The 26,753-nt window shown below is 36.0% G+C and overlaps 1 protein-coding gene across 2 annotated transcripts in view; it reads left to right on the top strand.

Moving 5' to 3' along the window:
* The window catches only part of ROCK1 (Rho associated coiled-coil containing protein kinase 1), a 160,202-nt gene that overhangs the window by 42,807 nt on the left and 90,642 nt on the right, over nt 1–26,753 (top strand). For both annotated transcript variants that reach the window (XM_014860419.3, XM_014860420.3), the window contains exons 3-5: nt 21,808–21,908; nt 22,456–22,593; nt 25,709–25,884. In XM_014860419.3, the coding sequence (XP_014715905.1) occupies nt 21,808–21,908; nt 22,456–22,593; nt 25,709–25,884 (415 nt within the window). The remainder of the gene's footprint in view (nt 1–21,807; nt 21,909–22,455; nt 22,594–25,708; nt 25,885–26,753) is intronic.

Raw genomic sequence — 26,753 nt, 5'->3', positions numbered from 1 at the left:
ATAAAAGAATGTTGCAGCCAAAGAAACCAGAGTTATTCCATACGGAGTTCTCAGTTCCAATTGGAAACATATGAATGAGCATGTCAAGTATGAGTACACATCCAGGAATAAATGCAAAAGAGTAGTATAAATCTATAGAAATTATGTTAGGCCAAAAGCCTTTGATAAACCAAGACGTACGAAAAGTTTCTAAGACAACAAAAGTAACTTCCCCGCTCTAACCTTTCCTCATTTAGAGTTATGAGTTCAAGAAGTATGAGAAAATGGTAAATTCACTACATGAGACCATTTATTCTTGAAATACTTTTTGAATGTCCAGTCGCTAAAGACATGAAAAATAAGACAGTGTTTTTTGTTTTTTTAAACTGTAGATCTTCCCATCTTGTGGAGGGAAATACACACAGAAGTGAATAATAATGTATATATCCATCTTTATAATAGTGGAAGTTTGTAGACAAAGTAATGATACACATCTTGAGGGAGTAAAGAAAACTTCAGAAAGAATGTTATATTTGAGTTGAGTCTTAAAGGATGGGCTAGATTTCTCAATTGAGGAAGAACAATTCAGGCAGAGAGGAAACAGCATTTGTTAAGTCAGAGAGCCATCCAGAAGTATGTTATCTTTGAGTTTGGTATAAATTGAACTTGGTTTATGAGCGGGAAGGGGTAAGGAGGACAAATGGAAGAACAGACTGAAACAGATTGGAACTTTTGGGTTAATGGATTGGATGAAGAATTACTTAGTGTATCATTTTTTGTTTTCATTATTCTCATGATTTTTAAACTTAAAGGAATTGAAGTTCAGGGAAAGAGAAAACATTTGAGTACTTTAAATTAGTTTACATCCCCAGATCGAGGCAGACGACACCCTAGAATATTGAATTAACATGCTGATGTGATTGAGGATCCTTAGGAAAAACTTTGGAGAAATGTGGAGCTGCCAGAATATTAAAGATAAGTAAATGTTCTGATTGTGAACCAAAGAAAAGGCCGCTAAATGTAGATTTCTGATTAGTGGCAGTCTTCAGACAGAGGCCTAACCTTTTCTTTGTCTTCTACTACGACTACTCTTGTTCAGGCTTCATCATCTCCGCTTGAATGATTGCAGTAAGTCTTCTGTCTAGTCTCAGTGCATCTACTTTTGCCCATTTACAGTTGCTTTGCTACATTGCTGTCAAAGGATTCATTTTTAATTGCACATTTAAGTCAAACCTCATTCCCAGCCTTTTGGTAGATTTTCTTCTCTTTTTCTGGAGTTCATAATAGTTTATAACATTGTGAAATTTCAGCTGTACATTATTATTTGTCTGTCACTATATAAATGTGCCACTTTAGCCCTTATGCCCACCCCCTTGCCCCCACCAACACCCTTCCCTTCTGGTAACCACTAATCTGTTCTCTCTGTCCACGTGTTAGTTTATCTTTCACGTGTGAGCGAAATCATGCGGTGTTCGTCTTTCTCTGTCTGGCTTATTTTGCTTAACTTAATACCCTCAAAGGTCCATCCATATGGTTGCAAATGGGATGATTTTGTCCTTTTTTATGGCTGAGTAGTATTCCATTGTATATGTATATCACATCTTCTTTATCCAATCATCAGTTGATGGGCTTCTACGTCTTGGCTATTGTGAATAATGCTGCAATGACCCTAGGGGTGCATAAGTCTCTTTGAATTGTTGATTTCAAGTTCTTTGGATAATATCCATCAGTGGGACAGCTGGGTCATATGGTATTTCTATTTTTAATTTTTTAAGAATTCTCCATACTGTTTTCCATAGTGGCCGCACTGGTTTGCATTCCCACTAGCAGTCTAGGAGGGTTCCCTCTTCTCCACATCCTCACCAACATTTGTCATTTTTTGTTTTGGTGATTGTAACCATTCTAATGGGTGTAAGGTGATATCTTAGTGTCAGAGTGTACTGCCTATATTTTCTTCTAGGAATTTTATGGTTTCACATCTTACTTTCAAGTCTTCGATCCATTTTGAGTTAGTTTTTGTGTATGGCAAAAGATCATGGTCTACTTTCATTCTTTTGCATGTGACTGTCCAGTTTTCCCAGCACCATTTATTGAAGCGACTTTCCTTTCTCCATTGTATGTTCTTAGCTCCTTTGTCGAAGATTAGTTGTCCGTAGATGTGTGGTCTTTTCAGTTCTGTTCCATTGATCTATGTGTCCGTTTTTGTGCCAATACGATGCTGTTGTGATTACTATCGCTTTGTAGTATATTTTGAAGTGAGGGATTGTGATCCCTCCAGCGTTGTTCCTTTTTCTCAGGATTGCTTTAGCTATTCAGGGTCTTTTGTTGCCCCATATGAATTTTAGGATTTTTTGTTATATTTCCGTGAAGAATGTCTTTGGGATTTTGATTGGGATTGCATTGAATCTGTAGATTGTTTTAGGAAGTATGGACATTTGAACTATATTTATTCTTCCAATCCATGTGCATGGAATATCTTTCCATTTCTTTATGTCATCATCGATTTCTTTCAGTAATGTCTTATGGTTTTCATTGTGTAGATCTTTCACCTCCTTGGTTAAATTTATTCCTAGGTATTTTATTCTTTTTGTTGAAATTGTAAATGGGATTGTATTCTTGAGTGCTCTTTCTGTTAGTTCCTTATTAAAATGTAGAAATGCAACTGATTTTTGTAAGTTGATTTTGTACCCTGCAACTTTGCTTTAGTTGTTGATTATTTGTAATACTTTTCTGATGGATTCTTGAGGGTTTTCTATACATAAAATCACGTCTGCAAACAGTGAGTTTCACTTCTTCCTTGACTATTTGGATTCCTTTTATTTCTTTTTCTTGCCTAATTGCTCTGGCCAAAACCTCCAGTACTATGTTGAATAAGAGTTGCTGGAGCAACAGATGGGCAGTTTCTTTTGTGTGTGTGATCCCAGGGCATTCTCCCTCTGCCCTTGCTGTCTGCTGTTCTGGGGTGCTGGCTTGGTGATGACACCCCGGTAGTAGCTCTGCCCCCTCTGTGTGGAGCTTTCTCACAGGCTATGAGGGAATTTGGAGAGCGAAGGTGTTTCTTCAAAGAGCTGCCCCTCCCCCTTCTTTTCTCAGAGCCGCTGTGGTCCCTTGCCATAGATCACTGCCGGGGAGGGAAAAGAGATCCCCTTACCGGCTTCCACTTCCTCCTGGGGGTCTAGCACCTCCTCCTTCAGATGTATGGCTGCCTGGGTCTCTCAGACATCTTTTGTGTTGTGTGAATGTCCTCTGTTGGTTTGTGAATGTCCTTTTCCTTGTGTGTTGTGGGGAAAGTCTGGGAGAAGAGCACACTCCACCATGATGCTGACATCACTGTCTGTAGATTTTCTTAATGAAGCTCTGCGTGATCATTCAAGATTCATTTTTTTTTAACTTTATTTTTATTTTATTTATCTTTTCGGATGTGCATCATATTTCGAATTCTGTATACATTACATCATGTTCACCACCCGAACACTAATTATAGTGCATCCCCTCGCATGTGACCCTAATCACCCCTTCTGCCCCCCCCCCCCAAAGGTAACCACCAGTCCAATCTCCAATGCTATGTGGTTTTTTTTTTTTTGTCGTTTTTATCTTCTACTTATGAGTGAGATCATATGGTGTTTGACTTTCTCCCTCTGACTTATTTCACTCAGCATAATACCCTCAAGCTCCATCATGTTGTCACAAATGGCCGGATTTCGTGACTTTTTATGGCTGAGTAGTAGTCCATCATGTATAAATACCACATCTTCTTTATCCATTCGTCCCTTGATGGGCACCTAGGTTGTTTCCAAGTCTTGGCTATTGTGTATAATGCTGCAATGAACATAGGGGTGCAAGTATCCTTATGCCTTTGTGTTTTCAAGTTCTTTGGATAAATACCCAGCAGTGGAATAGCTGGATCATATGGGAGATCTGTCCTTAATTTTCTGAGGATACTCCAAACTGCTTTCCGTAGTGGCTGCACCAGTGTGCACTGCCATCAGCAGTGAACAAGGGTTCCCTTCTCTTCACACCCTCTCCAACATTTGTCGTTTCCTATCTTGTAAATTATAGCCATTCTGACCAGAGTGAGGTGATACCTCATTGTAGTTTTGATTTGCATTTCCCTGATAGCTAATGATGTTGAGCATCTTTTCATATGCCTGTTGGCCATCTGTATATCTTCTTTGGAGAAATCTCTATTCAGATCTTTTGCCCATTTTCTAATTGGATTGTTGGTTTTTTTGTTGTTGAGCTGTATGAGTTCTTTGTATATTTTGGATATTAACCCCTTATCTGATAGGTGCTTTGCAAATATCTTCTCCCAGTTGTTATGTTGTCTTTTCATTTTGTTGATGGTTTCCTTTGCTGTGCAGAAGCTTTTTAGTTTGATGTAGTCCCATTTGTTCATTTTTTCTTTTGTTTCCCTTGCCCGGTCAGACATGGGACTTGAAAATATGCTGCTCAGACCAATGTCATAGAGCGTACTGCCTATGTTTTCTTCTAGAAGTCTCATGGTTTCGGGTCTTACATTCAAGTCTTTAATCCATTTTGAGTTGATTTTTGTGCGTGGTGTAAGGGAATGGTCTACTTTCATTCTTTTGCATGTGGCTGTCCAGTTTTCCCAACACCATTTATTGGAGAGACTCCTTTCTCCATCTTATGCTCTTGGCTCCCTTGTCGAATATTAGCTGTCCATAAACGTGTGGGTTTACTTCTGGGTTCTCAATTTTGTTCCATTGATCTGTGTGTCTGTTTTTTTGCCAGTACCATGCTGTTTTGGTTACTATGGCTTTGTAGTATAATTTGAAATCGGGGAGTGTGATACCTCCAGTTTTGTTCTTTTTTCTCAGGAATCCTTTGGCTATTCGGGGTCTTTTGTTGTTACGTATAAATTTTAGGATTCTTTGTTCTGTTTCTGTAAAAAATGTTGTTGGAACTTTGATAGGGATTGCGTTGAATCTATAGATTGCTTTAAGAAGTATGGACATTTTAACAATGTTAATTCTTCCAATCCAAGAGCACGGAATATCTTTCCATTTCTTTGTGTCTTCTTCGATTTCTTTCAACAATGTTTTATAGTTTTTGGTGTACAGATCTTTCACCTCTTTGGTTAAGTTTATTCCTAGGTATTTTATTCTTTTTGTTGCAATTGTAAATGGGATTGTATTCTTAATTTCTCTTTCTGCTACATCGTTGTTAGTGTATAGAAACGCAACCGATTTTTGTACATTGATTTTGTATCCCACAAGATTCATTTTTATCTGTACTACTCTCCTCATTTCCTTACATCTCAACCACACTGTTTAGGTTTATTTCCTGGAAAGTACCTTGATACTTTCTCTGCAAGACTTTTTAGATGTTTTTCTCTTCCTAGAATTCCTTCCAACCCCATCCAACTTAAAGGAGTCATCCTTTAAATTGTAAATAAGCCTTCATTTTAGTTTCCTAACCCCTTGGCCTGGGTCAGATATCCTGCTGCTGGGTGTGTGTTTTCATGGCATCTTGTGCATTTATCACAGGTTATACTTATTTGTATGGTTATTTGATTGGTATCCATTCCTCTTTTCCTCCTTCCCTCATCACTAGATTGTTAAGTGCCTTGAAAGCCAGGGCGCTTGTATTTTTACTACTAGACCTGACTAAATATTAGGTACTCATTACATATTTGTTAAATGCGTTAGAGGTTAAGTGCTGACTTGTTAGAGATGATCTAGAAAATATTCCTTTGGTAGAGCTTGAACATTGATTTTTTAAAAATTATTTTTTATTACCACATATTTCATATGTATTCTGTGTACCCATCATCTGATTAAACGAACAGTTAATATTTTGCCCTATTTGCTTCTGGGTTTTTGTTTAAAATAAAATATTAAATTACAGGGGGCTGGCCCCATGGCCAAGTAGTTAAGTTCACGTGCTCTTCTTCAGTGGCCCAGGGTTTCACAGGTTTGGATCCTGAGTGCAGGCCTAGCACCGCTCATCAAGCCAGACTGAGACAACGTCCCACATAGCAGCACTGAAAGGACCTTTAACTAGAATATACGACTGTGGATTGGGGGGCTTTGGGAAGAAGAAGAAAAGGAAAAAAAAAGTTAAATTACAACCTAAGCCATGGGCCTCATGTCTTTCTCTTCCACAGGAAACCACTAACCTAAAGATGATATATTTAGCAATTGTTTCTTAAACTTTTGCAAAATAGTGATTTCTAAAAAGGCAGCCCCACACACAGAATCATCAAATCAAAAACAAGCATACGAATAAGTCAACAAACCACACATGAACAAATAATTTCAGTTAAGATGTAGAAAATAAAGTTCCGTCAAACATTTCTATGTTAATCTTTGTAAAGGGTAAATCATTGTATCATTGTATTAAGTCACTGTATTAAAGGGTTTTATTTTACATGTATTGTAAAGGGTTGTATCTAAAGTTTTTGTTTGCTTTTCCAAGTAATTATATTTGGTAACCAAGTACACAATATTTTAGTGTTCTATAAAATGGAATTTAACCTTTTCTTTAGTGATTACTTAAATTCCTTCCAAAAACAAGATTTTATGGATTACACACATTTAATTAGATAGATATGTATTTGTATGTCAACAGACAGTAAGGGTAATGATTGTTAGAATTAGATTTGTTCTCCTTTACTCCATGTTGAAGTGTTAATATGTCATTACTCTGGCATACTTCAGACCATAAAATACTTCTTTTTTCATACTTTTTAAATTTGTAAAACCATGATACCTTTCTACTTATTAAATGATTGTTATGATAGTCAAATGTTAGTGTTATCTTTAAATTAGCTGTTCACTCATTGGTTGGTGAGTAAAATTAACAATTATCTTTTATTTAAAATAGTGATGGAGAAATGAATTATTTTCAGTTTAGCATGTTCTCTGCTAATATCATCAGTGAATCTGTTGTTTATCCAAGGAAGTAAAAACAATGACTGTTTTTGCCTTAGCTCCTTGTATAATTACACAAAAGGTACATATGGCTCAATAAAAAAGGGAAAATTTTTTTCCTCATTTTAAATTAAGCTATAGTAGTAATGCGAAGAAACTTCAGAAGTTTTTATGACTTGTAGAAGAACCCTCATTTTAATGTTTGTGGCTAGGTTCTCCTAAGAGTGTATTGTTACACTTATAAAATCATGTACTGTGATATTGAGGATGTGTACTACATTATCTGTAGTAAAATTAAAGATGGTTTTCATGTACTTTGAATATAAAGTTAGATATCGTTAGAAGTCTACACTTTTTCGGGAACTCTAAAAAGCAAAATTTCTAAAAACAACAAAATTTATATACTATCTTTAGATACTATTCTACATTTAAAAATGATAAATTTCTTGAGAGGAAGAGATATAAATAGATTATATCTGATCATGTATTGTGATTAGTATACAATTCCTATTTCAGATTCCTCAACTAATGAAAAAAATGTGAAACTACTGTTTAGTAGTGACATTAAAAAGTTCCTTCTCCACAACTAAGATTAAAGTACATGCAAGAGTCTGCATGAATGTGGGACATTTCCAGCCATAAAGTATTGAAATGTCGTCGGGTTTTGGCATCTTTGATTTGTTGCCCATTAAGTGTATAAATAGCTTGCATAGTTCAGAAACTCTAGCACTTGAGTGGTGAAGGAGTCTCCATTTCTTGGAGACAGGGGCAGGACGGTAGTCATAATATTTTGGGATTAGTTTTTCAAACTTGATACTGAAGTATAAGAAAAATAGTACTTTGTTGAAAGACATAAGACCAATAGATCATCATAGAGAGTCTAGAAGCATACTTTTTTATTATATGAAAATTTAATAAAAGCTTAATATGGCACTTAGATCATTGGGAAAAAGGTAGATTATTCCATAATTTGTATTGAGACAGTTAGAAATCCATATGAGGAGAAAATGAAATTCAGTCTCCAATTAATAACATATACAAATATAAAGACATAAGGTACTAGGTAAAATTATAGGTATTATGTTTATAGTCTTCACGTAGGGAATGCCTTTTGTTTGAAAAGCACGATACCAGGGCTGGAAACTGTAAAGGAAACGTTGACAGATTTTGCCATATCAAAACTTTATATATATATATATATATATATATTTACATTTAAACAAATATATATATAAGTGTAAAGAACACTGACAAACTGGAAAAAATTACAACATATTTAATAGAATTATATTTCTAATATATGAAGAGATTCTTCCACTCAGTAAGAAAAACACAAACAATAAAAACTGGACAAAGTAACTGAATATATAGTATAAAGGAGAAAAAATATAAATGACCAATGAGCAGTTGACAGTTGAACAAATGCATTAGTATTTCAAGAAATATGAGTTAAAATAAGAAAAAAGCCCCCCCCCATCTGAATAGGAAAGATAAAAAAGAATAATATCTGGGTTTGGTGAGGATTAAGTGAGAGTAAAAATTGATAGTCATTTTGGAGGGCAGTTGGACAGTATATTTTAAAACTAATAATGTTCACGAGCAGAACATAATACTTAAGAAATGTATCCTGTAAAGAACACCTCTCCAAATACAAGAATGTTCATCATAGCAAATGTATATTGTTTTAGAGCAAAAAGTTAGAACAACCCAAATCTATATCAGTAGAATTCTCTCAGTTATCCTTAGTGGGTTTAGTGAAAAGCAAGTTGCGAAATATCTTTTTTTGTAGATAACACATTTTAAAAAAAATGAATATGTATATTCCACTGAATGAATGTACTATAATTTTAAAAACTGTTTCTATAGAAGTGGACACTTAGGTTCCTTCCAGCTTTTCACTATTATAAATAAGGCTGTGATGAACATTCTTGTACATACAACTTGGTATTCTTGGTTTTTCTTTCTTTGGAGTGAATTCCTGGAATTGCTGAGTCAAAGGTTGTGTCCAGTTTACATTTTGATGTATATTGCCAAAATGTGGTTTTATACCACAAGGTGGTATAAAAATCAGAATTTTTAAATGGAGCCATAAAATTGAATATATTATGCAGTATGGCCTAGGATGTTACAAAATCTTGTTTAAAGTTATTACAAATAAAAATCTATCTGATTTAGTGATATTTTAAAAAGAAATATTAAATATCCTCTTCGTAAATTATTTATTTACTTTGTGATAAATTTACAGAAAATTTACAAAAATAGTGCAGAGATTCCTGTATGCCTTTTACCCCTGCTTTCCCTATTGTTAACATCTTGTATATCCATAGTTTAAAACTAGGAAATGAAAATCGGTATGTTACTATTAACTAACTATATACTTTATCCAGATACTAGTTTTTCGACTGATCTCCTTTTTTTGCTTCCAGAATCCAATCTAGAATATCATGTTGAGTTTAGGTGTCACTTGTTAGTTTCTTCCAGTCTGTGAGAGTTTCTCCATCTTTCCTCCTTTTTTTTGACCTTGATGTTTTAGAAGATTACTGATCAGGTGTTTTGTAGAATGTTACTCAATTTGGATTTGTCTGATGTTTTCTCATAATTAGACTGGGGATTGGGTTTTGGGGACGAGTACCACAGAGATGAAGTATGCTTCTCATCACATTGTATCTGGGATATTTGATATCATCATAATTTATCAATGGTAGTGTTAAGCTTTATCACTTGGTTTAAGATAGTGTCTGCCAGGCTTCTCTGCTGGAAAGTTATTATTTTCCCTTTCCGTACCCTATTCTTTGGAATCTGGTCACTAGTTCAGCCCACACTCACAGGGAGATAATCAATAAGTTCCACCTGCAGACTCAAAAGTCTACATATTGTCTTTCACAGAGCAAAAGTTTCTGATTTTGATAAAGTCTATCAATTATTTCTGTTATGGATTGTGCTTTTGGTGTTAAAACTAAAAATATGTAAAAATCATTGCCAAACCCAAGATTGATTTTTTTTTAAACAGCTTTTTTGAGGTGTGATTTATATGCTATGAAATTTGCTCATTTAAAGTGTACAATCCATTGTTTTTTATGTATATTTATAGAGTTGTGCAACCATTACCTGAGTCACTTTTAGAACATTTCATCACCTCATAAAGAATCCCCATACCCATGAACAGTCAGTCCCCATTTCTCCCCAAGCTCCTGGCCCTAAGCAATGGCTAATGTATTTTATGTCTGTATGGTTTGGGCAGTGTGGACATTTCCTGTTATATGGAGTTGTACAATATGTGGTCTTTTGTGACTAGCTTTTTGGACTTAGCATGATGTGTTCAAGGTTCATCTATGTTGTAGCATGTATTTCATTCTTTTTAATTGCCAAATAGTGTTCCATTGTATGGATATACCACATTTTTTTTTTATCCACACTCATTTGATGAACATTTGGATTGTTTTTACTTTTTGGCTGTTAGGAATAATGCTGCTGTGAACATTTGTCTAAGTTCTTCGTGTGGACCTATGTTTTCATTTCTCTTGGGTAGTTACCTAGAAGTGGAATTGCTGGGTCATATGGTAATTCTGTGTTTAACATTTGGAGAAACCCAAGATTGATTTTTAAATATATGTTTTTATTTTGGAGTAAATATATGTGGTTTTTCTGTTGTTCCTAAATAGATAAGAGCTGCATGTAATTGATTGTTTCCATTTGTAAATAACATCATTAAATGTTTTTAATGTTTCAGTAAGTATCATTGAGCACATACATAGATCAGCAACGTATCCATGAATGAAGTATGGTCTCCAGCCTTAAGGAAATGGAAATGTAGCATCTAATAGAAGAAACATAGCTATATAAACAATTCCAGTCCAGATTGTTAGATGAAATAATAGGGAAATATTGGTGTCCCAGAGAAGGGATCCGTCCCGTCTACTTGAGGGGCTCAGGAATGGCTGAGGAGGAGATACAGAAGTAGATCTCGTTTGATAGTAACCTGGTCAAATAAAGTGGGGCAAGTCATTTTAGGCTGGTGGTCACCATCTACAAAGGTGTGGAGATATGAAGCAGTATGACTGTGTGGGCAATTGCAAATAACTGGGCATTGCTAGAGCATTATTGGGGAAAGTATCTAGAAGTATAAGACTGGCGAATCAGGTAGTAACAAGATCTAAAAGCTATTGTATTCTATGTTGAGGAGTTTGGATTTTTTTTTGCTGATCTATTTCTCAGACTGGATTGTGTCTCTGTGTGTGTGTGTGTGTGTGTACACACTGGCAAAACATAGCACATCTTCTTGGAGCTTGAATTTTATTTGAAGATTTAGGCATAAAATAATTTTTTCATTAAAACAATCAGATTTTTTTATGGAATTGAATTTCATATTGTAAGTTTTCCAGATAAGTGTTAGGTAATTTTAGAGCTTGCTAGGGCTGCTCTGGCCACTCTAAAAGTAGGCAAGGTATACTGGGTTTCTTTAGGCACAGAGTAGCGGTATTTTGGTCAAATAGTGTATTGTGCATAGCTTTTATTACCATATTTATCTATTCTGACATTTTAAAAAATATGCAATTGGGATGTATCTTACAATCTGTAGTGGTACATAAAATGATGGTGCATTTTATAATCTAGAATCTTAAGCTAGGCAAAATATATCTTTTTCTCATTAGAAAGCAACAGAATCATTATAGAAAACTTGAAATATATAGAAAATGTGAGGAATAAAATACTCTGTCATCCCACCACATTCAGAGATGACTACAGTTATTATTTTGGTATATTTCCTTTTGTCCTTTTTTCTATCTCTATTTAGTGATGTATATTTGTGTTTTTAGAAAATTGAGTTTGTATACCACATGCAATTTATTCTGGTTTTTTGCTCAACATTGTATTTTGAACATCATTCTATGTGATATTCTTTTTCTACTGAGTAAATTTAACGTGTAATATTGTGCAAGTTTAAGGTGTACAACATGGTATTTTGATACATTTATATATTGTAATACGATTGCCAATGTAGCAATATTCATCACATTGCATAATTATAGTACAGTATTGTCTGTATTTATTGTACTGTGCATTAGATCTCTGTGGATTACTTACTACTCGTTACAAGTTTCTACCTTAAACACCATCATCCTTATCCTCCTCCCCCCCCATCTCCTGGTAACTGTCACTTTACTGGGTTTTTTTTTACAGGTTTAACATTTTTAGATTCTACATATAAGTGATATCATACAGTCCCTGTCTTTCTCTGTCTGATTTATCTCACTTAGCATAATGTGCTCAAGGTCCATCCATCTTGTCACAAGTGGGAAGATACCTTCTTTTCTCATGGCTGAATAATATTCTATTCTGTATGTCTACTATGTCTTTTTTATCCGTTCATCTGTTGATGGGCCTTTGGGTTGTTTCTGTATCTTGGCTATTGTGACTAATGCTGCAATAAACATGGGAGTACATATATCTTGTTGAAATCCTGTTTTCATTTCCTTTGGTATATACCCGGAAGTAGAATTGCTGGGTCATATGGTGTGTCTTTTTAGAATTTTTTGAGGGACCTCCATATTGTTTTCCACAGTGGTTGGACCAATTTGCATTCCCACCAACAGTATAAAGGGTTCCCTTTCCACCAAATCCTCACCAGCACTTGTTGTCTCTTGTCTTCTTGATGAAAGCCGTTTTAACAGGTGATAGCTCATTGTGGTTTGCTTTTTTTTTTTTTTGCCGAGGAAGATTCACCCTGAGCTAGCATCTGTGCCAGTCTTCCTCTGTTTTGTATGTGGGTCACTGCTACATCATGACCACTGACGAGTGGTGTACGTCTACACCTGGGAGCTGAACCTGGGCCACTAAAGCAGAACATGCCAAACTTAACCACTAGGCCACAGGGCTGGCCCTATCTCATTGTGGTTTTGATTTGTATTTCCCTGATGATAAGTGATATTGAGTATCTTTTCATGTGTGTGTTGGCCATTTTGTTGTCCTTTTTTGGAGAAATGTCTATTTAGTTCTTCTGCTCATTTTTGAATTGGGTTGTTTGTTTTTTTGTGATTGAGTTCTATGAGTTCCTTATATATTTTGGACATTAACCCATTATCTGATATATGATTTGCAAAAATTTTCTCCTATTCTATGGATTGTCTTTTGATTCTGTTAATTGTTTCTTTTGCTGTGCAGGAGCTTTTGAGTTTGATATAGTCCCATTTGTTGATTTTTTTTCTTTTGTTTTTTTGTGCTTTTGGTGTCATGCTCAAACAATTACTGCCAAGACCAACATTGATGAACTTCTTCCCTACTTTTTCTTCTAGGAGTTTTATGGTATCAGGTCTTATGTTTGTGTCTTAGATCCATTTCAGGTTAATTTTTGTGAGTAGTGTGGGATAGGGGTCCAAATTCATTGTTCTGCATGTGTTTCTCCAGTTTTCCCAGCACCATTTATTGAAGAGACTGTCCTTTCCCCATTGGGTGTTGTTGGCTCCCTTGTTGAATATTAGTTGACCATATGTGCCAGGGTTTAATTCCGGGCTCTCTATTCTGTCCCATTGGTCGATGGGTCTATTTTTCTGCCAGTACCATACTGTTTTTATTACTATAGCTTTGTAGTGTAGTCTTGAAATCTGGAAGCTTGTTAGCTCCAGCTTGGTTCTTTTTTCTCAGGATTGCTTTGGCTGTTAGGGGTCTTTTGTGGTTCCACACAAGTTTTAGGATTGTTTCTTCTGTTTCTATGAAGAATGCCTTTGGTATTTTGATGGGGATCTATGTAATTATTCTTCAACAACACAGTTTTAAATGTTGCCTAATATTCTATTATGTGTGTATGAAATTATTTAATCTATATTTTTAAAACATTTTATTATAGAAATCTTGGTTCCACGCCATATCTAATTTCCTTAGAATAGATTCCTAGAAGTAGAATTTACTGGGTATAGTGTGATTTTTTTTGTTAAAGACTCTTAAGAAAAATCATCCATTTGCTTTCCAGAAAGTTAGATTGAAGAGTCCATTTGTGATTAAGGTCTTTTTGAATTTTTGCTAGCCCCGAAACTGTAAATTCTCAACATTTCTGCACTACCTCTTTGGCTAAGTTGTGACTATTTAGACACCAGTTAGCTAGTTAGGGGCCTGTCAAGACTTATGGTGTGTACTTGTGACCCAATTTGTTCATTTTATTCCTTACTTACTGTGCTGTGTAGTAATATGTCACTTCTCTAAATCTTAACTTTCTGCCAGCATCACCTCGCTCAACACAGTTGACAATCAGAAATTGGTAAAGAGTCTTATTGTCACACAGTCCTATTTATTGGTTTTAATATTAGTGAGGGCTTACCAAATGTATACTTTTGCAAGTATTGTTTTGCATGAAACAAATTCTGTAAAAGGCAAGGAGGTTGATATTTATTATGGGAAAAAATAGAACACTATAAGAAGAATCAGAAGTTCTGAGAAGTTTGCAGTTTTAGATAGGATGACTAGGATAAGGCTCACTAAAAGGCAACATTTGAGAAAAGAGTTGAAGTAGTTGAGAGAGTTAAGCATGTGGATGTTTGAAGGAAGAGAATAGCATACAGAAGAATAGCCAGAGCAAAGGCCTTAAGAAGTGAGTGTACCTGGCATGTTTGAGGAGCAGCAGGGAAGCCGTTGTGACTGGAGAGGATTAAGCAAAGGAGAGAATAGTAGGATGTTGTCAGAGAAGTAAGGAAATAGGGACACTAGGTCATGTAGAGTCTTGTAGGCCATTGTAATCTCTGACTTGTGCTCTGGGTGAGATGGCAAGACATTAGAGAGTTTTGAGCAGAGGAGTTACATGATCTGACTTATGTTTTAAGAATATCACCCTGTGTTAAGAATAGACTATGGAGATGCAAGGACACAGAGAAATCAGTTAAGCGTTGCAATAATCCAAGGAAGAGAAAATGGTGGTTTGGTCTAGCATGTTAGCAGTGTAGAGGGTGAGAAGTCATTAGGTTCCAGATATATTTTAAAGGTAGAGCCAGCATGTTTTCCTGAAAGATAGGATGTGGAGTGTGAGAAGAAAAAGGAGTCAAGAATGCCCCCTACATTTTTGCCCCGGGCAAAATGGAGCCATCAACTGAAATGTGGAGATCACAGGTAGAGGTTTTAAGTGAGAACATCTCTTCTGTTTCAGATACGTTAAATCTGAGATGTCCCTTACCCACGTAGATATATTTTGTAAGCAATTGAATATATAAATTTGAAGTTTGAGAGAGGTCTGGACTCGAGATAAAAATTTGGGAGTTGTTGACATGTAGATGGTTTTAAAATCCCACCAAAGAAAAGAGTGTAGATAGAGACGAAAACACTATGAAAAACCTAGCCTTGAGATGCCTCAGTGTTAAGAAATCTAGGAGAAGAGGAGGAAACAGCAAAGGTGACTGAGAAGTAACCATTGAGGTTGAAAAAACACCCTTAGTATTGTTGGAAGAATGTGGTATCTTGGAAGTCAAGTATTAAGAAAGTTTACCAGGAGAGAGTGATCAAACTGTGTCAAAAACTGCTGATATGTCAAAATGAGGACTGAGAGTTGGTTTTGGATTAGCAACGTAGTGATCATCTGTGACTCTGACAAGCAATTTTGATAGCAGGGTAATGGCCAAATCCCACTTGGAGTGGATTTAAGAGCAAATATGAAGAAAGATTTAGAAACAGAGAGTATAGACAACTTTTGAGGAATTTTGAAGAGGAGTTGGGTAATGGGGCAGTAGCTGGTGAGAGAAGTGGGATCAAGAGATTTGTTTGTTTAAGATAGAAATAAAAATAGCATGATAGGATCCAGTTAGGAAGGGGAAAGCTTAATGAAACAGGAGAAAGAGGGGAGAATTGCTGGAGCAGTGTCCTTGAATTAGTGAAAAAGGATGAGATCACTGGTGAAGAGACTGATCTAAGATAGCGGTATGCTCCTATAGTAGAAGGTGAGAGATCAAGTGTATGAGTGCACATGCTGGTAGTTGAAAATATATATGGTGGTACATCTGTAGCAGTTTCCTGATTGTTTCATTTGTTTCAGGGTATTGGCCAACAAGGTCATTAGCTGTGAATAAGGATCAGTGGGAGAGCTGTGGGAGGTTTGAGAAGAGAGAAGAAAATGTGAAATACAGTCTCTAGCAGAGTAGGAGAAATAGACTAGGGAAGTACATGATTGCCGAGCAGAATTAAGGACCAGCTTTATGTTTATGATTATGAATTTAAAATGGGATGAGTCAATATGATTTTGTGTATTTATCCAGACATATTCAACTGCATGGGTGCTGACGTAAGAGTTAGTTGGAGAATTGATTTAACTAGGATTATGGTTTTGCCAAACTAAGTATAATGAAGCAGAAGAGAGCCGAGGCGTTGAAGGTGTATGCAAACGAGTGATTATAATAATTGACCATGTAATTTAAGCTGGGTAGGTAAGAAAGAGAAGCTGTCAGTGTAATGTGGTACAGTAAAAATGGGATAGATCAGTGGACTGGTGGTCAGTGGACTTGAAGATTATTGAGTTGAGTTATTGGAGGGAGTGAGCAGGAACGCTAAGAGAGTGCTTAGAGAATGTGAGATTTGAAATTGAAATTATGGGGGGATTATAATTACTGATAATGACAAGGTCTAGTATGTGACCATGGAAATGAGTGGCTGAGATAAGGTGGAGGACAAGATCATTGAAGGAGAGAAGTTAAAAGGTTGTGAGAGGCTGGATTATTACAAGTATCATCTATGGATATATTAAAATCCTTAAGAATTAAAACAGGAGAATATTGTCAATATAGTCAGTAAACGAGGAACTAAAATGGTCTAGCAGAGATATGATGACCTGAAGGTCAATAGATTCAGCAACAATGAGAAGTGATGGGAGATAGAACCTAATAACATGAAAATCAAAGTTGCAGATTTAGAGTGGATGTATAGAGACAGCTGTGAGTTCACCTATCCCACTTTCAGGTGCAGCTTTCAGGGGCATTGGTATAAGGCGTGTGGGAGGGTAAAGGTCACCACGTGAGAGCTGCAGGGGAAGCAGTGACCTCGGAGGAGAGCTGGATTTTCATTAGAGCATGGGTTGGCAAACTACAGCCCATAGGCCAAAGCTAGGCCACCACTTGTTTTTGTATGGCTCATGAGCTAAGGATGGTTTTTATATTTTTGAATGATAAAATGTCAAAAGAAGAGTAATATTTTGTGACATGAAAATTATATGAAATTCAAGATTTCAGTGTCCTTAAATATTTTGGGACATAGCCTCGCTCATTCTTTTATGTATTGTCGGTGACTACTTTTGTGCAACAGCTGAGTTGAGTAGTTGTGATAGAAATCATACATGGCATTGTCATTGCTTCACACAGCACACCATAAATCACAGTGATGCAGTTACAACTCAGGTGTTCCATGTGTATCACCATACCACAACATTTTATTTATTTTTTATTCCTAGTGTATACCCATCATGTCAAAAAAAAAAAGAGAGAAAGAGAAACATGAACTTTGAATGTTGTCATTTTGAGGCACAGTGGAGTGTGGATTTTTAATTGTTAGTTGGCAAAGCATTGTGTTTATTATGCAGTGACACTGTGCTAAAAGATTACGATATACATTGACATTACCAGATTAAGCAGTTATCATAGTATTCCCAACTCACAGGAAAGCAACAGTCAGAAAAAATAGAAAATTTGAAAGGGAATATCTCGTCACAGCAGAATTTTCTTCTCAAAAATAAGAAAGGAAAATGAGGCTGCGACCTTACATAAGTTTACAAGTGGCTTGTTTGCTAACCAAGTAGGGAAAGCCATTCACTGATGATGAGTGTTGCAATAGCAAAACAAATGTGTACAGAGAGAAAACCTTGTTTATTAGCTTTTGGCAAGAACAGTTGCTCAAAGAATTAAGGCCATTGGGAGCAACATCAATAGTCAATTAAGAAACAAGACAAATCATTTGAATGATTTTCCTTGACACTGGTTATTTATTTGAGGAGTTGGTGCAGGCTTTGAAGTGATTGAAGAATTATCCTCCATGTGTAGTCTGCATGGAACAAGTACAGGCAAGAATATTTTTAAAGAAATTGAGAAAACATTAAACTTGAAGTGGAGTCTGCTAAGATGTGTTATAAGTGATGGTAGTTAAAATTACGTATGGTGCAGAAAAAGGCTTAGTTAGACAAACTAAGAAAGCTTGTGCAGACACAAGGTGTTTAAAGCCTATAGTTAGTTATTGTATTATACATCAGCAAGTACTTTGTGGACAATATTTGAGTGTATCATGTGTTATTGAACCACAGTGTTAATGGTAAGCATCATTCATACTCATGGACTTAGCCGTCATCAATTCTGTAAATTTTTCTCAGAAATTGAAGCTGAACATCCCAATGTCTTAGCATATGGAACTGATGGCTTAGCAGTAGTAACATTTTATTGTGATTTTTTTTTTTTAGTTAAGGACTGCTATGGACTAAATTATATTTCCCTCTCCCCTATGCACATGTTGAAGCCCTAACCCCCAATATGACTGTATTTGGAGGCAGGGCCAATAAGCAGGCAGTTAAGGTTAAATGAGGTCATAAGGCTGGGGCTCTGATAAGATAGCATTAGTGTCTTACCTGTGCATGCGCATGCAAGGAAGAGGTCACGTGAGCACACAGAGAGACTGTCTGCCAACAAACGAAAAAGAGAGGGCTTACCAGAAACCAAACATTTTGGCTCACTGATCATGAAATTCTTATCTAGAACCGTGAGAAAATGAAGGTTGTTTAAGCCACCAGTCTATGGTATCTTGTATGGCAGTGAGCTAAAACAAGGACCAAGATGAAGGTTTTTCTGAATGAGAAAAACCATTCTCAGCTGTCATTAAATTTTTATTGACCACTGGTTGACTTTGGAAATTAGTTTTTGCTCCAGACTTCATAATGTCTCTTAATGAGTTCAGCCTAAAATTAAAAGGCAAAACAGCACTTTCATGCAAAACTTAAATGTAATAGTCATTTCGACAGCTAATATTGTTAGAATCACAAGTAATGTCAAGCTGCTTTATACACTTCATGTGCTGTCATAAATTAAAACAGGAGGCAAGATCTCCATTTCCACACAAATTTACAGCAGATATATTTTCTGAACTCAAACTACAGATTTTATAGTCTATGTATGGCTCTAAACCGCATATAACAAGAGCCAGGGATCCTTTCTCAACCCCACAGCCTGTTCTATAACATACCATCCTTGTTCAGAACTTTCTTATCTCTCATCTGGAGTATTACAGTACTCTTAAAATTCTCCCCACCTCCAGTCTTGCCCTTACTGAATTCATCTTTTACGTACTCCCCAGAGTGGTCTAGCTGAAATGTAAATTTGACTGTGTTGTTTATCTGGCTTACTTCTTTTCATGGCTTCTGACCAATAGTAGTAGTTTTCAAATTATGCTTCTCAGTTCCCAGCAGATCCCACAGGACTCTCTGGGGCTGCATTCTGGAAGAGTATAAATTAGAAGAGCCTGCAGCCCCTCTCTGACACCCCTCCCCCCACTACCCTCCTGAAGCAGAGCACTTTATCTATTTTATATATTGAGCTGCTTTAAACTTTATTGTGAAAAAGATTTTTGATGATTAACTATATAATTTTATAACTACTGACCTACAGGTAAAGTTTAAGCTCCTTAACCAGTTTTGTGCTCTCCAGCCTCTTCCGCCAATCCTTACCGCAAACTTGATACTCCAGCAACAAAGAGCTTGTTATATTCTTTGCCCATTTGCCTCTAGTTTTCTCTTTTCTTCTCCCTACCTGGCTAACTGCTACTCTTCTTTTTAGACTCATTTCAGGTGTTATCATCTCTAGAAAGCCTTTTCTAGCCACCTTCCCAGGGAGGCTTGGGTTAGGTGTCTTCCTTAGTATTCCTCAGGCTCTGTGCTTATCTCCCTTATTGCTTTTGTGTGTGTAGTATTGTTTTTTCATTGTTTGTTTCTGTTTCATTTGCTGGAGTTTGAACTCCTTAAGAGCAGGAATTGCAAGTAGTCTCCCTTTATCCACGGGGGATACCTTCCAAGACCCTCAGTGGATGCTTGAAATCGTGAATAGTACCGAGTGCTATATATGCTATGTTTTTTCCTATATATACATATTTCAGGTGCCACAGCAAAACTAGCACAAATTTCTTTTTCCTTCTACACACTTTGATAGAAGAGTCATTCTTACCATAGGTCTTAGCAACCTTAGCATATGATTTTCCTCAGCATATGCTTTTTTTTTAAGTGAAGAACTTTCACCTTTTCACATAAAAGAAGCACTTTACAGCCTCTCTTTGGCATATCTGAATTGTCAGCATCACTACTCTTGTGCTTTAGGGCTGTTGTTAAGGGTTACTTGAACACAAGCAGTGTAATATCACGACAGTCAATCTGATAACCGAGAGGGCTACTAAGTGACTAACGGGTGGGTAGTGTATACAATATCGATAAGCTGGACAAAGGGATGATTCAAGTCCCTGGCAAGAAGGAGCTGGACTGTGCAAGATTTCATCTTGCTGCTTAGAAGAGCGTGAAATGTAAAACTTATGAATTGTTTATTTCTGGAATTTTCCACTTAGTATTTTCAGACATCAGTTGACCATAGGTAATGGAAACCACAGAAAGAGAAACCATGGATAAGGGGGAACTACTGTATGTTTTAAAATTATCTTTATCTACAGTGATTATAATACAGCCTGTATGGTAGACAGAAATATTTGTGCAGTAAATTAATTGATTATCATCTATACCTTCTGGTGCATCTTGCAGTTGATATGTAACCTAAAATACGATGTCCTTACGTTATCTTTATGTGAAAATTGTGTTCGTTTGTGTTACCCTTGTGTTTCTTCTCTGTTGCATGTGTTTGTTGGTCATAATATACACAAACGCTTGAGTTCAAATGTGCGTTTAAAAAGAAAGACAAGAATATTATATGCAGCTTTTATTAGAAACTAGAACTTAAGTTTAATAGCTGTTCTGTATTTTGTACAACTCTGAAATGTGAAGCTTTTCCATGTAATCTCATGCCAATGTTGACCCATGTGGATTAAAATAGCCCTATTTTAATCTATGACCAAATTAGGAATCAGAATATCTATCCAGTGGGGATTTGTAAATTATTGTAGTTTGTAGCATGACAGGTTTATATAAATAATTGCAGTGATTCCCACTGTGTGTTTTAAGTTAAAATCTAGGTTCAAATAGAGAAATGTAATGATATAATTATGTGATTCTTTAGCATGCTGGCCTTTGATATCTTAAATTATTTATCTCTTTTTTAAAGGCTTATTAAAACTGACTTGATAAAAGAAAATGTTATTTCATTAATCTAAAATGTCTACCCATGGTCTCTCAATTCAAATTTGATATGTACTTAAAATACCAGGAATTAATTAACTAATTATTCTCAGTGTGTGTTTATAGTATAATATTTGTTTTCTAGAACATCCTATTAAGGCAGATTTTAATGAAACATTTTAATAGCTAGAGTGAAGTCATTCCGTAATTTACTTAAAACAGTTCTTAGTACATTGAACATTTCTCTGTTTTATAACTTTACATGTTACTATATATTTAGTAATTCCTTTTTTTTTTAGATTGGCACCTGAGCTAATAACTGTTGCCAATCTTCTTTTTTTTTTTCCTGCTTTTTTTCTCCCCAAATCCTCCAAGTACATAGTTATATATTTTAGTTGTGGGTCCTTCTAGTTGTGGTAAGTGGGACGTCACCTCAACGTGGCCTGATGAGGCGCCATGTCCACGCCCAGGATCCGAACCGGTGAAACCCTGGGCCGCTGAAGCAGAGCGCACAAACTTAACCACTCGGCCATGGGACCAGCCCCTCAGTAATTCTTAATGAATGTTTTTTCATTGTGTTTCTCAAGAACTTGAATGTAAAATAAGCAGTGTTGGTTGTAATGCTTCAGTGATTTAAAGTCATAAACTTTTCTTTTCATACAGATAAAGACACAATAAATAAAATTAGAGATCTGCGAATGAAAGCTGAAGATTATGAAGTAGTGAAGGTGATTGGTAGAGGTGCATTTGGAGAAGTTCAATTGGTAGGTTATTTTAATGAGATTAAAAAACAGTAACTTTTTAAAATTAAAAAATCCACTTGTATGTTTAACATATATTATTTGGGAAAGTATTGTTTTCATAAAATTGTTCCTTTAAATTGCTCTACACATTTCTGCCTAAAGATATGAAAGCCTAGTGTCAGGTTCAGCAGTGGTGTGAAATATTTTCCCCAAGCATTCATGGGTAGAGAAGAGGTTTCAAGCATCAGAAGAGAAATCTCTACTCTTAATACTAGACTATCTAAAATCCTATGGAAAAGTAAGTTTTATAAATGGGAAGCAACGTACATAGCAGGGTGGAAGAGAAGGATTGTCCCATGGGGAATAAAGATTTTTTCTAACATTACTTGTGTCTGGTAATTAAAGTCTTGACATTATCCAATTGGGATAATTCAGCAGAAGAGAAGAAATAAAAATAGCTAACAATGTTAAATTATTTAACAAGGTGTTAAAATCATACAGTAAATTGTTCTGGGAAATGCTGAGCTGATAATGAAAGGTTCATTATTTTCCATTTTCAATTTTAAAGGTAAGGCATAAATCCACCAGGAAGGTATATGCTATGAAGCTTCTCAGCAAATTTGAAATGATTAAGAGATCCGATTCTGCTTTTTTCTGGGAAGAAAGGGACATCATGGCTTTTGCTAATAGTCCTTGGGTCGTTCAGGTATGATTTTTGCTATTGTTTGATTATTGCTGTACTAGTTTGTAACTAAACATATTTGAGAAGGTTAGTTTGCTTTTTCAAACAGTAATAGAGAATTTGTTGGCGATTACAAAATTATCTAACATACTGTTATTTTTAAAATAATAAGATTTAATTTTACTGAATCCTCTCTACGACAAAAGTAAGAACAAAGCTAAATAATTTTGTTTCTGTAGAATTTAAATATTAGACAATGTAAATAATCTGCTTTGATTTGGGGAAAGTCATATATATTATACTCTAAGTAGATACTTTAATATTGAAATTTAAGTTTTTTCCCAAATATGAGATTCTTATATTTTATTAATTACTCTCTGTCTCTATCATTTTGTGTAGAGGAATAAGTGGGAAAAATGAAGGGAAAAGTGAGTTAAGCTAGGCCTCCAAATAATATTCTATTGCCCTTAGGGTTTTTCAGTGGAAAGAAAAATACACTAAAAGTCAGTAGTTGTAGGTCCTAGTCTTGACTGCCACAGGCATATCTATGAAGCCTTGGCCAAGTTATTTACATCTCTGGCCCTCAATTGCCTTGCTCAGAAATGTGGAAGTTGGCTTAGATTATTTTTAACTGTAGAGATACCTCAGATGAAGTAATGGAGGGAAGCAGGAATTTGAGTAGATTGTAATTCTGGATTTTCTATTTCTGCCTCAATTAGAACAGCTCCATGTTTTATCTGTCTTGTATATGGGGGAAGTAAACTTTTCTTCTGGTTTGAAAAAAAACAAAAACAAACTACTGGGTTAGACCATTTCTAAATTCCTAACGTGTATTTTGTGATTTATTTATTTACAGTTTATAGTGAAAAGTATCATCAGTAAGCATACTAGTAATTGGTATAAAAAGGACATGGAAAATGTTTGATTTACATAATGAGACTTTTTTTTTGGTGAGGAAGATTGGCCCTGAGCTCATATCCATTGCCAATCCTCCTCTTTTTTTGGGGGGGCGGGGGGGGAAGATTAGCCCTGAGCTAACTACTGCCAATCCTCCTCTTTTTGCTGAGGAAGACTGGCCCTGAGCTAACGTCCATGCCCATCTTCCTCTACTTTATACGTGGGATGCCTACCACAGCATGGCTTTTGCTAAGCAGTGCCATGTCTGCACCTGGGATCCAAACCAGCGAACCCTGGGCTGCCAAGAAGCAGAATGTGCAAACTTAACTGCTGCGCCACCGGCCTGGCTCCCATCTTCCTCTCATTTATGTGGGATGCCTGCCACAGCGTGGCTTGGCAAGTGGTGTATAGGTCCACACCTGGGATTTGAACTGGCGAACTCCGGGCCGCCGAAGCGGAACAATCAAACTTAACTGCTGTGCCACCAGGCCAGCCCCAATCCTCCTCTTTTTTTGAGGAAGGTTAGCTCTGAGCTAACATCTGTGCCAGTCCTCCTCTGTTTTTTGTATGTGGGATGCCTTCACAGTGTGGCTGATGAGTGGAGTATATCCGCACCTGGGATCTCAACCCATGAACCCGGGCTGCCGAAGTGGAGCATGTGGAACTTTAATCACTGGGTGACCACGGGGCAGGCCCCATAATGAGACTTTTTATACTTGAAATACTCTGCTCTGTTTTTATCAACTAAGTAGGTCAGGGTTTCTCAGGCTCAGTATTATTGATATTTTGGGCCAAATAGTTCTTTGTTGTTGGGGGCTATCCTGTGCGTTATAGGATTTTTAGCAGCATACTTGGCTTCTACCCAGGTAATACCATTAGCAGCATCCCATACATCACATCAGTTGTAACAACCAAAAATGTGTTCAGACATTTTTAAACGTCTCCTTGGGTTGTGGGGCTTGGGGGGAGAAAATTATCACCTCTGTTTGAGAATCACTGATAGAGAAAACCCTCAGTGTTCTGTAGTGTACTCAAAGCTTTGTTTTTCTTGATACATTGTCTATAAATGGGATAAACTGCCACTAAATCAACGATGTTTCTTTAACTATGATGCCCAAATGATAAATTGTATACTTTAATCTGAGATAGTTACGAGGGGACACTTAGTTTCTTGTCTTTCCCCAAAATGTTTTTTTAATTAAAATAACTAAATCTGTAACTAAAATCATTAAACATTATTAAAAAACTGAAACATAAAAAGAAAGATTTTAAGATATAAATGTCTAGGTAAATCATTTTCTCTAGGGCTTATTTTACTTTTATTTTAGTTCACTTCTAATCTTGTATTTCCTAAAATGTTCTTTTGTAAATTTGCTCTTTTAACTTCAACTCTGGTCACATAATAAATACATTTTGCCTGATATTCTTGGCAATTTTATATCAATCGACTTTATTCTTCCTGCTTTGACTCTGGCTGCTGCCTGCTTCCTGCTGCTTTGCTAGTTGCTTCTGCTCCTCCTCCTATTGACTGCTATCATTAATTGAGCAGCTCTTCTACTAAGTGCTTTCTATATTCACTAATCTTTTCAACAACTCCGAAAGGCAGTTAATCCCTATTAGGTACACCCCTAATTTATGCTTTTATTCATTAGACATTTATTAAGCACTTGCTAACTACCAGGCATCCAAATGCTGACTGAGCAACAAGTATACAGTCAAACAAGGTGTATGGTCCCTTATATTCTTCTAGAAGGGATTATAGTGACAGAGACTCAGGGAGGTTAAGTGAATGGCCCAGTCACACAACTAGTAAGGGACAGCTGAGACTGTAGCCCAGTGTATCAGACTTCTTGAGAATTGTGGTGTTGATATGTAACAGTAGATACCACTAAAGCACAAATTAAATTAGAACCACAATGTTTCTTTGCTTAGGAGACTTAGATATTCTTCACTGAAGCTATTTTAATTATTTAAAAATTCTCAGTATAAAAACAATTAGTATAGAAATGTATGGAGAAAAAAAGTCCCTATCTAACTCCTCAGAAATAACCACAATTAGTAGTTCCTTTGCATATGAAGGGTCTTTGTGGTATTTATGTTTGTGTTTGTTTCTTTTTTTTTTAAGAGTACTACAGCTACTATAATTTGATTATTTTAATTAAATCTTATATTAGTATTTTTGCCAGTTTTTAAAAATGAAAAATTTTGCTTAATCTTAATGTATTTTTTCATATTTGTGTAGCTTTTTTATGCATTCCAAGATGATCGTTATCTCTACATGGTGATGGAATACATGCCTGGTGGAGATCTTGTAAACCTAATGAGCAACTATGATGTGCCTGAGAAGTGGGCACGATTCTATACTGCAGAAGTAGTTCTTGCTTTGGATGCAATCCATTCCATGGGTTTTATTCATAGGTAAAGATAAAAATGCTTTGAATTTTCTCATTTGTTTAAGAAAAAAGCTGAAAAATACTTAAACTTTATTTGATTGATATTTCCCACTCTAAATCTACCTATTCTCTTCTCAAATGACATGTGTTATTTCAGAATGTAAAACTTTGAAATTCATAGTTTTAACATTTCAGTTTAATGTTGATATCACTGTATTCTTTAATATCTTTTAATTTGATTATATAGTTTTTATGTGGTGATCTGAAAGGTAAAAATTATAAGCTGGTTGTCTGAGGTATGTGCCAGAGTGTTAAACACTTCTTTTTTGTATATACAAATTAATTTGCTTTTGATTAGATTTTTTTTTTTTTAAAGATTTTATTTTTCCTTTTTCTCCCCAAAGCCCCTCAGTACATAGTTGTATATTCTTCGTTGTGGGTCCCTCCAGTTGTGGCATGTGGGACGCTGCCTCAGCGTGGCTTGATGAGCAGTGCCATGTCCGCGCCCAGGATTCGAACCAACGAAACACTGGGCCGCCTGCAGCGGAGCGCGCAAACTTAACCACTCGGCCACGGGGCCAGCCCCTGATTAGATTTTTACATACAATTTTTTAATATACAAATTAACTTGCTTTTACTTAGTGAATAGATCATATTTATTCATTAGGAGAATAATTTCTTTTGTTCTGCAATCACCACTTGAATCCAGTGTGCAATTGCTATGCTAAGTGCCAGGGATACAAAAAAGAAAGTGACTTAGACCCTGTCGTGGGGTTATTTATATGCTTATGTTGTAAAGTGTGTTTCAGTTACTTTTTATGTCTGAGTGTTACATTTTTTATTGTAATTCTCTATCAAATGATTTGATTTTTCCCTGGAAGAATCAAACTCTAC

This window comes from Equus asinus, chromosome 7, assembly GCF_041296235.1.
Source record: "Equus asinus isolate D_3611 breed Donkey chromosome 7, EquAss-T2T_v2, whole genome shotgun sequence".
Taxonomy (NCBI): domain Eukaryota; kingdom Metazoa; phylum Chordata; class Mammalia; order Perissodactyla; family Equidae; genus Equus; species Equus asinus.
The sequence above is the reverse complement of the archived record's forward strand: the minus strand, read 5'-3'. Positions and strand labels throughout refer to the sequence as shown.